This window comes from Colletotrichum orchidophilum, assembly GCF_001831195.1.
Source record: "Colletotrichum orchidophilum strain IMI 309357 chromosome Unknown Scaffold_64.1, whole genome shotgun sequence".
Lineage (NCBI taxonomy): Eukaryota > Fungi > Ascomycota > Sordariomycetes > Glomerellales > Glomerellaceae > Colletotrichum > Colletotrichum orchidophilum.
In genome coordinates, this window is record NW_019173020.1 from 26,093 (window position 1) to 40,856 (window position 14,764).

General features: G+C 16.4%; 1 protein-coding gene across 1 annotated transcript; it reads right to left on the reverse strand.

Moving 5' to 3' along the window:
• Positions 1 to 14,388: 14,388 nt before the first annotated feature.
• CORC01_07797 (uncharacterized protein) lies at positions 14,389 to 14,535 on the reverse strand (the record flags this gene model as incomplete). The annotated part of the gene is made up of 1 exon (XM_022619432.1): positions 14,389 to 14,535. A coding segment is annotated over one exon (147 nt), but the record flags the coding sequence as incomplete, so codon positions are not given.
• Positions 14,536 to 14,764: the final 229 nt, after the last annotated feature.

Consider the following 14,764-nt stretch of genomic DNA (forward strand, 5'->3'; position numbering starts at 1 on the left):
ATTACTTTTAACGAAACCTTTAAAACCTTAAAAAGATTCTTAATTTAAATTAAAAACTTTTAAAACTTTTATTAAAAAGATTTTAATAATAAAATTAAAAAAGTCGTATACGCCGTTAGTTTTTTTAAAAAATAAACTTTTAAATAATTTAAACCTTTTTAAAAAAATATTTTTTAAAAAAAAACTTTTAATAAATACTCTATTAAAATACGAAATATTTATTATAATTTCGATAGGTTTAAAAAAGCTTTTAAATCGCTTTTTTAAAATCTAAATAAAAAATAATAAATTAAATACGATATATTATAATTTTGATAAACTAAATTAATAAAAGACTATTTAATTAAGTTTAGACGCCTTAATATTTAACTTAATTTTACTAACAATACTAAGATTTTTATATTTTATTAAAAACTAAAAAATAAAATTAAAGACGAATTTATTAAGATCGATAAACTAAACGATTTCTTTTAATATACTAAACTTATAATTAAAATCGATAACCGTTTTTATAAAAAAAAAAAAAAGAAAAAATAACGATAAAAACCTAACTTAAGACGCAAATATTAATAATAACCTTAATATAACTTTAACTAAAAAAACTATTATAATAAAAATAATAATCCTTAATAAACTATTACTTATAAATAATATAACGGAGTTATAAATCTTAATATAATAAATTAAAATTAATCCCGTTAAAAAAAAGAATTTAAATATTATAATTACGATAAACTAAAATATATAGCTAAGGATTATAAATAACTTAAACGAATTTAATAACGACTTATCCTTAAGAAATAGATTAATATTATTTCTAAAAAAATACCTTATAAATTACTCTTTTAAACTATATATTATAACAATAACTGCCTTACCTATCGAGATAATAAAAAATAATTAAGATAATATTTTAAAAAACCCTTTAATAAGACCTTTATTATAATAAATAAATAAAAAGTAGTTTAACGCTTTAAGACTATTGAAAACTATAATAAAAAATATATTTAAATACTATTAATAATATATAAAATAGTTAAAATATAACCTATTAATTTTCTTAACCGAGCGTAAACCTTTATAATAATAAAAAATAAATTAAAAAAAAGGATAGTAATTAAAAATAAAAACGACCTATTTTAATTAAAAAACGAGATCTTAACCTATAAAATACGGATTTTAAATAAATTTATTTATATAATATAACGAATATTTAATTAAATAATTTAATATTATAAATATCGCTTTTTAATAATAAAGGATTATAATAAAAATTATATTTATATATTAATTAACTATTATAAAGCTAGCCGATTATTAAAAAAAAAACGACTAAATATAAAAATAATACTCGCCTTATTTTAATAACGACTTTAAAAATAATTAAAAGCTAAAATAAAAAAAAACCTTTTTTAATTAAAATACGAAATTAATAAAAAAATAAATATTATATACTTAATATACGGACCTTAAATATTAAAAGAACGTTATTATTAACGTATTAAAGAACTAAATAAGGCTTACTATATAATAAACGCCTATATTTTTTAATATTTAATTATAAAAATAGTCTTTATTATTTTAAAATAATAAATATATAAATAATTTAAAACAATAATAAAAAATAATATACTCCGTTTAAAATAAAACTTTTTTATATTTAAAAAAAATATTAAGCTAAATAACTTAAGTAAAAAAATTATTAACGATATATTTATAAAATCTAATACTAAAAAACTAAATTACGACCCCCTTTTAAATAATATTAATATATTAAATTATAAATAATTAATAAGTTAATAATCGTTTTATAACTCAAACGAACCTCGCGACGTCGCTCGACGATATACTTAATTAAAAATCGATTATAAGATACTATTTAATATTAATAATTTTATTATTAAAAAGGAAGCCGATTTAGATAAGTAATTAAAATAATAAGAATTTATAAGCTTCTAAAGAGAACTAAATTAGCTTACTAAGGACCTAAAAAACTACCTATATAACCGATATATTTTAAATATATAATTTAATATTAAAATATTTAGAAACTATAAATTATTTCTTAAGAGGAAAGAACTTATTAATAAAAAAACAAACGATATCTATAATATTATTAATATATTATATTTATTTATTAAAAAATAAAGGCGTCCCGATTTAATAATTAATTATAAACGGCTTATAAAAAAAGGACGGGTATTAGCTTTTAAGATATTAAAAAACTAAATACGTTAATCGTAAAAAAATTAACAAAAAACGGCTAAAATAAATAAATTTTTATATTTTATAATATTCCCCGATAAAGAATATTTATAATTTAAATTTTAAATAAACGGATATAATATAAATATTATTATTAATAACAGCGCTTAAAGAATCTTTATTTTATTAAGAACGATAAATAAATATAAACTATTATAAATACGGAAAATAAATTTATATACTTTATAAATAATAAAAAAAAATAAGTTAATTATAACGATAAATATATTAACTAAAAAACTATATACTTTACGATATATATTAATAATTAACTAAAATAATTAAAATATAATATTATAAAAATTAAAAATACCGATATTATTCTAAGAATCTCGTAGTTATGAAAATATAATTTATAAATAAATTAGAAAACCGGCTAACTTTATTAAATAGATTTAATTATTAAACGATTTAATGAAAAGGGTTTAAATAAGTCTTACGTAATATTTAATAAACGAAAATAAACTAAATATATTACTTTTATTAAAATAATAAAACTTATTAAAATATTCGCATTTAATACGAACGATTAAAAATTAGACTTATTCTAAACTATATTTAAAAAATACCGAATTTATATAAAACTATTCGCTTTAAAAAAAGAAATAAGATTACTAAAATATAATAATTAAAATATAAAAATTAAATTAAAAAAAAGAATATAATTTAAATTCTATTTATTATATTTTATAAATTAACTTAAACGCGACGAACTTAACAAATATATTAATAATAGATTTAAAAAAAGTTATATTAAATTATTATCCTTTTTAATAAAAATACTAATCTTTTTTATATTTAAGAAAAGTAAAAAAAAGCTTAAATTTATAATTAATTATAAAAAACTTAACGAAATTACTAAAAAAAATTATTATTTATTACTTTTTATTATAAAACTTAAGGAAATATTATATAGAGCTTAATAATTTACCATAATAAACTTTAAAAAAGTATTTAATTAAATTAGAATTAAAGAAAACAACGAATAAAAAACGATATTCCGAACCTATTAAAGACTTTATAAATACTTAATTATACTTTTCGGACTTATTAACGTATTTACTATATTTTAAATAATAATTAATTACGTATTTAAGGAATACGTCGATATTTTTATAATCATTTATTTTAATAATATCCTTATTTTTTCTTTTAACTTTAAAATATATAAAAAATACATTTATATAATATTTTAAAAACTTTAAAATATAAAACTTTTCGCTAAGCCCGATAAATATAAATTTTATATATAAAAAATAGATTTCTTTAATTATACGATTATATTAAAATAAATTTATATATAGGTATTTAAGGTAATAATAGTTAAGGACTAGCTTATATTTACTAATATTAAAAATATATAATTATTTTTAAGATTCGTTAACTTTTATTAGCGATTTTTTAAAAACTACGTTAATATTATTAAACTTTTTAATAACTTAATAAGGAAAAATATAACTTTTATTTAAAATAAAAAATATAAAAAAGCTTTTAATAAAATTAAAAATTTAGTTACTTTGGAATTAATAATTATAATTTTAAACTTAAAAAAACCGTTCGAAATCAAGACTAATGCCTCGGATTTTATTATAAAAGCTATTTTAAAATAACGAAACTAATAAAGAGTACTTTATTTTTATATATTTTATTTTAAAATATTTTATAAAATAAAACTAAATTAGTAAATTTATAATAAAGAATTAATAGTTATAATTAAAGCTTTTAAAAAATAAAAACTATAGCTTTTAAAAACTAAATATAAAGTTATTATTTATATAGATTATAAAAACTTTATAAACTTTATAATAAATAAAAATTTAAATAAATAATAAATTAAATAAAGCGAATTCTTATTAAAATTTAATTTCCAAATTATTTATTAAAAAAGTTTAAAAAACGATAAAATAAACGCTTTTAATAAACGACTTAATTATAAAGTCACGGTCCTTAAAAAAATATAAATAATCCTTAAACATAACGATAATAATAATCTTATACTTATTATAAAACTTTTTATAATAATTAAAAGAATTAATATTAGCCCGTTTAGAAAAATAACTCTTAAGTTTATTATAAAAATTTATAATATTTAAGCATATAGTCATTAAAATATTATAAAAATATAAAAACGGATTCGTTAATATTATAATAAAACCGCTATAAAAATAAAAATTATTAAAATTATTAAGGACTATAATATTTATAAAAAAAACAAAAATAGCCCTTATAAGCTTTATAAAAAGCTATAACTACTACTAATATTCTTAAAAGCATAGCACTTAATCTCTTAAGATTTTATTATTAAATTACTAAAATCTAAAAAACTATTAATAAATATATAATACGATAATATCTTAATTATCGTCGATTAACTCACTAAATTTACTTATTTTATATTATATAAAGAAGCAAATAACACTAAAGAACTAATATATACCTTCTTTAAAATAATTATTATTAACTATAATTTACTTAAAGAAATAATATTCGATAAAAATAAGCTATTTATTATTAAGTTTTAGAGATCTCTAATTTCGTAACTCGATATAAATTATAAATTATCGACCTTTTTCTATCCGTAAACCGATAAATAAATGGAAAAGATTAATTAAATTTTTAAAATATACCTCCGCTACTATATAAATTATAATTAAAATAATTAAATAATACTATTATTAATAGCTTAGTTTATATATAATAACGTAATTAGTAAAAATATAAAAAAATCCCTTTTTTATTTTAATTATAGATTTTAATTAATTATATATAAAAAAGTACGCAAAGAACCACAGGCTATAAAAGCCGTAATAAACGTAAGTAAACTTAAGAAAATTTAAAAAAAAGCCTTTTTAGACTTTAAGTTTATATAATAGCATATAAAAAAATATATTAATAAATTAAAGATTAGTAAATTAATTTTAAAAAAAAAATAATATATATTTCTTTTGCCGTAATATTAAAATAAAACGACTAAGCGATAAGTTAAATTATAAAAAACTTAAACCTTTTAAAATTATTAAAAAAGTTTTATTAATTAATTTTAAATTGAAATTCTTAAACACGATATAATACTATTTAGTTTTTTATATCTTACTCTTAAAATTAATATTTAAAAGCTTATATATTAAAAATTATATTATCGTCGAACTTAACGAATTAAAATATAAGGTTAAGTAAATTATTAACTATCGAATTAAAAAAGGATAAGAAAAATACTTTATTAAATAAAAAAATTATAGATATAAGGATAATATATAAGAACCCGTTACGAACCTTTAGAACTCTTAATAGCTTTTTAAAAAGTATTAAAATTAAATTTAAACTTAAAACTCTTAGTTATTACGGCGTTTTAATCGATAATATTAAAAGTATTATTAGTTTACGCCTCCTAAGCTACTAAAAAAATACTCTTAATATCCTTAAAAAATTCCTTTAATATAATATAACTTTTTTTAAATATTATTCGCTTTTAAAAATAAAAACGTTTTAATTTAAATAACGACTTATTTAATTTAGCTTAAGCCTTTTAATAAGCCTTAGCTTTTTTTTATAGTTTTATAATTTTTTTTTAAAATCGCGACTCCTTTATTTATTTTTTATAATTAAAACGATCGGACTTTATTATTAAACGATTTATTATATTTATTAATTAAAACCTATAAAAAATAATCCTTAAAAAACTTATAAATATAAATAGTATTAATAAAAGTATTATATAAAATACCTAAATAATAATATATTCCATAAATATCGGAATTAAAAAGAATTAAATAATAAATACTTTAAGAATAATAATTTAAATACGGTATTATTTTTATACTTTTATTAAAAAAACGAATAATATATAATAAACGGCGACAAAACGTAGCTATTTATAATTTCGATTTTTTAATTTAATTTAATATAACATTAATATATTTTAATAAAAATATTTAATAATTCTTTAATTTAGGAACGAATAACTTATTTATAAACTTAAGGACTAGACTTTCGAAAAGAAGAGCTAATATTACGACTTAATATATATTATTAAACTAGGGCCTTACCCTATAAGACTTACGGCGGCTATTATATTATATATATAATAATAAAAACTTAAACGGCCTTTTTTAAAACAAAAGAATTATAAATAAGTTATATAATTACGATTATATAATAAAATAAAAAACGGACGTTTATAAATAAATAAAATAAGCGATTATAAAAATATAAAACGAACGACCGCTTAATAAATAGTCGGATAATAATAAATAAAATATTATAAAAGATATATTTATAATTAAGATTTATATATAGGATAGCCTAAGCTAAGTTTAAAGATAGACTTTTATAATTTCTTTAGTAATTAATTTTTATATTAAATCTAACGATTATTTTTAACTATCTTTATTAAAAACTTATTTAATAAAACTATAATTAATTACCGAAGCCTTACCTACCTCACGATTTATAAATAATAGCTTTATTAAAACTATTCCTACGACGACTATTATTTATGAATATCGTAGCCCCGACTTTTATTAATACAAACCTTATTACGACTAGCTAGCCGTAATATTATAAAAGTAATTATCCCGATTAAAATAAATAAATTTAATTTTTAATATTTTTTATTTTTTATATATCGTAACTTTACGTTTAAATATTTAATTTTTATTATAACGAGGGTTAAAAATAGTATTTAAATTAATAGCTTTTTTCGGTAGGTTTTTTATTAGCTCCTCCGGGGGGGGGCGCTTGTGCAATAGGGGAGTCGGTTATATAAGAGCTAAGTACGACGGTAGTATTTATTTTATAAGAGTTATAAGATTAAGTTTAGTTATAATAAAAATATTAATCTTTTAATAAAGGTCTTATACTTTTTTATTTTTAATATTAATTTTTTTTTATTTTATTATATACTTTTTTTATTTAATTAATTTTATTAATAAAGCTAATTTAAAAGAATTTTAAAATATTATTTACTTCGGTTTATATATTAATTTATATAGCGGTAATAAATTTAATCGCTTTTTTTATAACTTTTATATAGTAAGTAGCGATAATAACGTTTTTTATAATTATATTTATTATATTATTATTAATAATAAATTATTTTTTACGCTTTTTAAAATGAGCTTTTAAAACCGCTATTTTATTAATAAAAATATCGATATATTTTTTATATTTTTTTAAATAGTAAGTAATTTTATTTAGTTTTGTTTAATTAATTTATGTTATATTATGGATTTTAATATTATAAAAGGTAAATAAGTTAAGGTAACCGATTTTAAAAATAATACCGATAATATTATTATTAATATATTTTTTATTATTTATATAAATATTATTAAAAATCGCGGCGTAAGTAAAAAGCTTATTAATCTACGTTTTATTTTTTATAAAATTTTTATAAACCCGGCTATAGGCTTTAAAAAATTTTTAAAATACGTTATTTAAAAATTAAACTTTATAACTATTTTTTTTATATTTAAAAACGGTATTAATAAAATATTTTTTAATTTAGTTATAAACTTTTTATTTTAAATAAGGTTTATTTATATTTTTAAATTTAAAGTTAAAGCGTTTAAAAGTATTAATACGGAGCTTATTAATATTTTAATATATTTTCTTTATATTACCGGACGTTTAAAAAATATAAAAAATATAAAAAGTATTAAAAGCGTTAAGCGTTAAGGTAATTTATTTAAATCGTTTATTTTTTTTTTTATAAATAATCATAGCCTTTTTAATAACGTAATTAAAAGCGTTATTATATTCCGTTTTTTTATATTAAACCTTTTTATTTATATTATAATTATTCATAATAATAAACGCTTTTTTATTAAAAAGTTCGTTATTTTTATATTTTTTTAATTATTTTATAATTTTTTTAATTATATAATTATTTATTTAATCGTAATTTAGTTATATTATGTTATTATTATATATAAGTTTATAAGCGTTAAAAAAGTTAAAAACGGTCGGTTAAGATATAATAAAGTATTTATTATTATAAGCGGAGTATTTAAAAACTAAGCGGCCTTATCCGTTTTTAAATACAGTATATAATATTTTATTATTATTATTATTATATTAAAAAGTTATAAGGCTAAGGGTTATATAAATAATATTAAGGTTATTAATATAGGGTTTAAAAGTATCGGCGTAAAAATAAAAAAAGGGCGTAAGCTTATCGTTTTTGGTTTAATTATATTTTAAAATATTTATTAAAAGATTTTATAAAATATTTATAAAAGGGAAAAAAATAAGTATATTAAACTTAAAGTCGAGCTTAGTATAAAAGGCTTAACGTTTTTTATAAAGTAATTTAATATTAGCCGTATTTTTATAAGCGGGCGATACGGCGTAAATAATATATTAAAAAAACGGGGTATTAACGATTTTTATAATTAGCGTTTTTATATTGGTATTAATAAGGATCGATATATTATTAATAGTGTTTTTATAAATAATTATTTTATTAATTTAATTATAAGTAATAAATACTATATAAAAAAGAAATCGGTGCGTAGTTATAATATAATAAAGCGATATAAAATATTATAATTATAATTATAATACCGTAATTATTATAAATAAGAAACGTATAAAATATATACGTTTTATAACGGGAATTATATTAAATTAATATAATATTTACGGTTAATTAAATATTATAATAAGTAATTAAAAAAGAAAATCTTAATTTAGTATTTTAAGTTTTTATAAATAAAAAAAGATTATAAATAGTAAATAGTTAAATAAATAAATAAATATAAGCGTAGTTAAAATAAATATATAAATATAAATATTAAAAATAGTAATATTAAAATAGTAAAAGCCTAAGTAAATATTTATTTTTTTATTTTAAAGTTTTATAACCGCGGTAATTATATAAAAAAACGTAAAATTAATATATAAAAAAAAAGGTTATTTTAGGTTATAAAGAGAAATTTAAAAGCTTTTTTATTAAATTAAGGTTATAAATAGTTAAGGTTTTATTTTACGTTTTATAATATATAAAGTTTATTTATAAAGAGATATAAGGGTTTATAATTAATTTATATGGTCTTATTTTATATATAGCCCGCTTACGCCGTTACGTTTAGCCGTTTCTTTTTTTTTTTTATAATATTTATTTTTTTAATTAATTAAGTTTATTATTTTAAATTTTTTAACGTAATCGCCCGCGTTTAATATAAAGTTTTTATACGGTTTTTAAATATTATTAAATAAAATTTAATTTATTTATTTAATAAAGTATTTAATTAAAAAGTATTTACCGTATTACGTAACTCGGCGTTAAATAAGTTTTTTAACTTTATATTTATTTATATTATTTATTATTATAAGATCGGGGGGAGATTTTATTTTATTAAAAAAGTCGTTTTTTTAAGGGGCTTTTTATAACTATATATTAAATACGACGAAGTAAACGTTTTATTATAATAAGAAATTAAGTTTATAAATTAGTAAGTTTATTATATATACGATATAAAAGGGCCTTACCCGTTTAAATAATTATTTTTTTTTAAATTTATTTAGAAAATAGTATTTATTATCGAATTTAAAAAAGATTTTATTGTTTTTATAAAAAGATATATTTTAATATTTATTGTTATATTATTATTTATAGATTATTTTGGCGATATTAATAAATATAACGGCTTTTTATTAATAAACCTTACGGAATATTTCTATTAATTTTATTAAAAGCGCTATTAATTTAATATAATTTAATACCGACCGAGGTTTAAAATTTAATATAAGTTCATTAAATAATCGGTTAATAATAACGGCTAACGAATTATTAAATATATATTATAAAGCCGAGAGGATATTTATTTATAGTATTTTAAAAAACATAAAGATATAAAAACGGATAGCGATTTTTATTATTTAATTATTTTATTTATTTTATTTATTTATTTAAAAATAATACATAATAAAAATAAAAAGTTTAATGTTTATTATTTTAAAAATTCTTTTTTAAACGGCCGAGATAAACTTCGGGTCCCGATCGTTAATAATATTTTAAAAAAGACTTTAATTATATAATAAAAGAGTATAGAGTAATACTTTTGCTTAATAATATATTTTATATTTAATATTACTAGGGACGAGTATTATTTTTTTAAAAAATTTATATGTTACCGTTATAAGGGTATTAAATATATCGAAATCGGGTAATATTTAAAAACTATACTGCGAAAGGGTTTCCGGTATATTTATAACGAAATTAATCGTAATTATATAATATAATATATTAACGGATATAATAAATTAAAAGCTTTTTATAAATAGCGTATAGTATATTTAATTTTTATAATAGATTAAATAATATTTAATATATTCCGTAACTAGCTTTTTTTTTTTTAAAAATAAAAGTTTTTAAATTTTATAAATAGTCGCTTAGTTTTAATATAAAAATTCTTATCGTAAATAAATCGAATTACTATTACGGCCAGCTAATCGTAATAAGGTTTATATTAACAAAAGTCGGGGCTACGATATTTATAAATAATAATCATTATAAAAATAGTTTTTAATAAAGCTATTATTTATAAGTCGTAAGGTAGGTAAAGCTTTAATAATTAATCGTAATCTTATTAAATAAGTTCTTAATAAAAATAATTAAAAGTAATTATAAGATTTAATACGAAGTTAATTATTAAAAAAATTATAAAAGTTATAAACGTAAGCCTAACTTAAGTTTATATTATATATAAGTCCTATATATTATTAAATAGTTCTTTTATATTTAAAACCGATATTATAAAATCGGTCTTTTAAAAATAAACTGATCTTTATCTTATTAGTTTATATTTAAAAACCGTTTATTGTCCGTCGGTCCTTTTTATTATTATATAACTTCTTTATAATTCTTTTAATTTATTAAAATAATATATATATTTTTATTATTCGATTATGTATATAGCGAAATAGCTATTATAGAGTAGCGGGGTAGGTCTTTAGTTTATTATATATATTAAGTTATAATATTAAATCTCTTTTTTAAAAATTTAATCCTGTAGATTTATAAATAAATATTTATAGCTTAAGTTAGGGCTTATTAAATTATTAATTTATTATCTTTTATAATATTAATATTATATTAAATCGTATAAAAAAATCGAGTATTAAAATAAAATTTAAAAAAATAAAAATAAAAGATCGTAAGCGTTTAATATTTTTAAAATTTATTAAAACTCGTCCGGTTAATACCGATATATTTTATATTTATTATTTTCGTATTAAAATTACGTATTAGTTTAGTAAGGGGTCTTCTTATTATCGGACTTATATAAAAATAAAAAAGCTTTATAACGAGATATTAATAATATCGACTTATAAATTAATTTTTTATTCCTTATTATATTTATAATCGCTAATAATTATAATTTAAAAATTTAATACTTAATAAAAAAAATAAGATAAAAAAAAAAAAGGCGGGTAAAGAACTTTTAAAACTTTATAAAAAATTAGCCCGTTTTTAATTATTAATAACGATTACTATTAATCGCTTATTTCGTATTTAAAAAACTTAAAAATTAATACGGAATTATTAAACTAAGACTTTTCTTTAAAGGATATAAGAAATAAATAAATCCGATACCTTAAAATCTATACTAAATATATATAAACGTAAAATAGTTAAAGAATTATAATTTATATAGGTTCTTAATAATATAAATTAGTCTTTTTTCGAGCTTAGTAACGAGTTCGCGTCTTTAGGACCGTTAATTCCGTTTTTTAATAGTTTTTAAAAAGTTACCGGGAGTTCTAAAGGTTTATAACGGGTTTTTATATATTATTTTCGTATCTATAATCTTTTTATTTAACAAAATATTTTTATTATCTTTTTTAAATTCGATAGTTAATAATTCGTTCGACCTTGTACTCCGGTTCGTTAAATTCGATAATAATATAATCTTTAGTATATAAGCCTTTAAGTATTAATATAAAAAGTAAAATATAAAAAATTAAATAGTATCGTATCGTATCTAAGAGTTTTAATTTAAAATTAATTAATAAGACTTTTTTAATAATTTCAAAGGGTTTAAGTTTTTTATAATTTAACTTATCGTTTAGTCGCTTTGTTTTAATATTATAGCGAAAAAAGTATACGCTATCTCTTTTTTTTAAAATTAATTTATTAATTTTTAATCTATTGGTATATTTTTTTATACGCTATTATATAAATTTAAGGTTTAAAAAGGCTTTTTTTTAGATTTTTTTAAGTTTATTTACGTTTATTACGGCTTTTATAACTTATAGTCCTTTACGTACTTCTTTATATATAATTAATTAAAATCCATAGTTAAAATAAAAAAGGGATTTTTTTATACTTTCGTTAACTACGCTATTATATATAAACTAAGCTATTAGTAATAATAATACTTAATAATTTTAGTCGTAATTTATATAATAGCGGAGGTATATTTCGAAAATTTAATTAATTTTTTTTATTTATTTATTAGTTTATAAGTAAAAAAAGGTCGATAATTTATAATTTATACCGAGCTACGAGATTAAAAATTTTTAAAACTTAACGGTAAATAGCTTATTTTTATTAAAAATTATTTCTTTAGGTAAACTGTAGTTAATAATAACTATTTTAAAAAAAGTATATATTAATTCCTTAGTATTATTTACTTTTTTATATAATATAAAATAAGCGAACTTAATAAGTCGGTCGATAATAATTAAAATACTATCGTATTATATATTCATAAGTAGTTTTTTAAATTTTAATAGTTTAAAAATAAAGTCTTAAGAGATTAAATATTATATTTTTAATAGTATTAATAGTGGTTATAGCTTTTTATAAGGTTTATAAGGGCTATTTTTGCTTTTTTTATAAATATTATAATTTTTAATAATTTTAATAACTTTTATTTTTATAACGAATTTATTATAATATTAGCGAATCCGTTTTTATATTTTTATAATACTTTAATAATTATATATTTGAGTATTATAAACTTCTATAATAAACTTAAGAATTATTTTTTTAAATAGGCTAGTATTAACTTTTTTAGCTATTATAAAGAGTTTTATAATAAGTATAAGATTATTTTTATCGTCGTATTTAAAAATTACTTATATTTCTTTAAAAACCGTAACTTCGTAATTAAGTCGTTTATTAAAAACGTTTATTTTACTATTTTCTAAACCTTTTTAATAAATAATTCGGAAATTAAATTTTAATAAAAATTCGCTTTATTTAATTTATCGTTTATTTAAATTCTTATTTATCGTAAAGTTTATAAAGTTTTTATAATTTATATAAATAATAATTTTATATTTAGTTTTTAAAAGTTATAGTCTTTATTTTTTAAAAGTTTTAATTATAATTATTAATTCTTTATCGTAAATTTATTAGTTTAGTTTTATTTTATAAAACGTTTTAAAATAAAATATATAAGAATAAAATACTCTTTATTAATTTTATTATTTTAAAATAACTTTTATAACGAAGTCCAAAACGTTAGTCTCGATTTTAAACGGTTTTTTTAAATCCAAAATTATAATTATTAATTCCGAAATAACTAAATTTTTAATTTTATTAAAGGTATTTCTATATTTTTTATTTTAAATAAAAGTTATATTTTTCTTTATTAGGTTATTAAAAGGTTTAATAATATTAATATAATTTTTAAAGAATCGTCGGTAGAAGTTAACGAATTTTAAAAATAATTATATATTTTTAATATTAATAAGTATAGGCCAGTTTTTAACTACTATTATTTTAAATATTTATATATAGATTTATTTTAACGTAATTATATAATTAAGGAAATCTACTTTTTATATATAAAATTCGTATTTATCAAGCTTAATAAAAAGCTTCGCGTCTTAAAGTTTTTAAAATACTATATAAACGTATTTCTTATACGTTTTAAAATTAAAAGAAAAGATAAAAATATTATTAAAATAAACGATTATAAAAATATCGGCGTACTTTTTAAATACGTAATTAACTATTATTTAGAATATAATAAGTATATTAATAAATCCGAAAAGTATAACTAAATACTTATAAAGTCCTTTATAAGTTTAAAATACCGTTTTTTATTCGTTTTCTTTTTTAATTTTAATTTAATTAAATACTCCTTTAAAGTTTATTACGGTAAACTATTAGGCTCTATATAACATTTCCCTAAGTTTTATAATAAAAAGTAATAAATAATAATTCTTTTTAATAATTTCGTTAAATCCTTTATAATCGATTATAAATTTAAACTTTTTTTTACTTTTCTTAAATATAAAAAAGATTAGTATTCTTATTAAAAAAAATAATAGTTTAATATAACCCTTCTTAAATCTATCGTCAATATACTTATTAAATTCGTCGCGTTTAAATTAATTTATAAAGTATAGTAAATAAAACTCAAGTTATATTCCTTTTTTTAATTCGATTTTTATATCCTAATTATTATATTCTAATAGTCCTGTTTTTTTTTTTTAAAACGAATAGTTTTATATAAATTTAATATTCTTTAAGTATAATTTA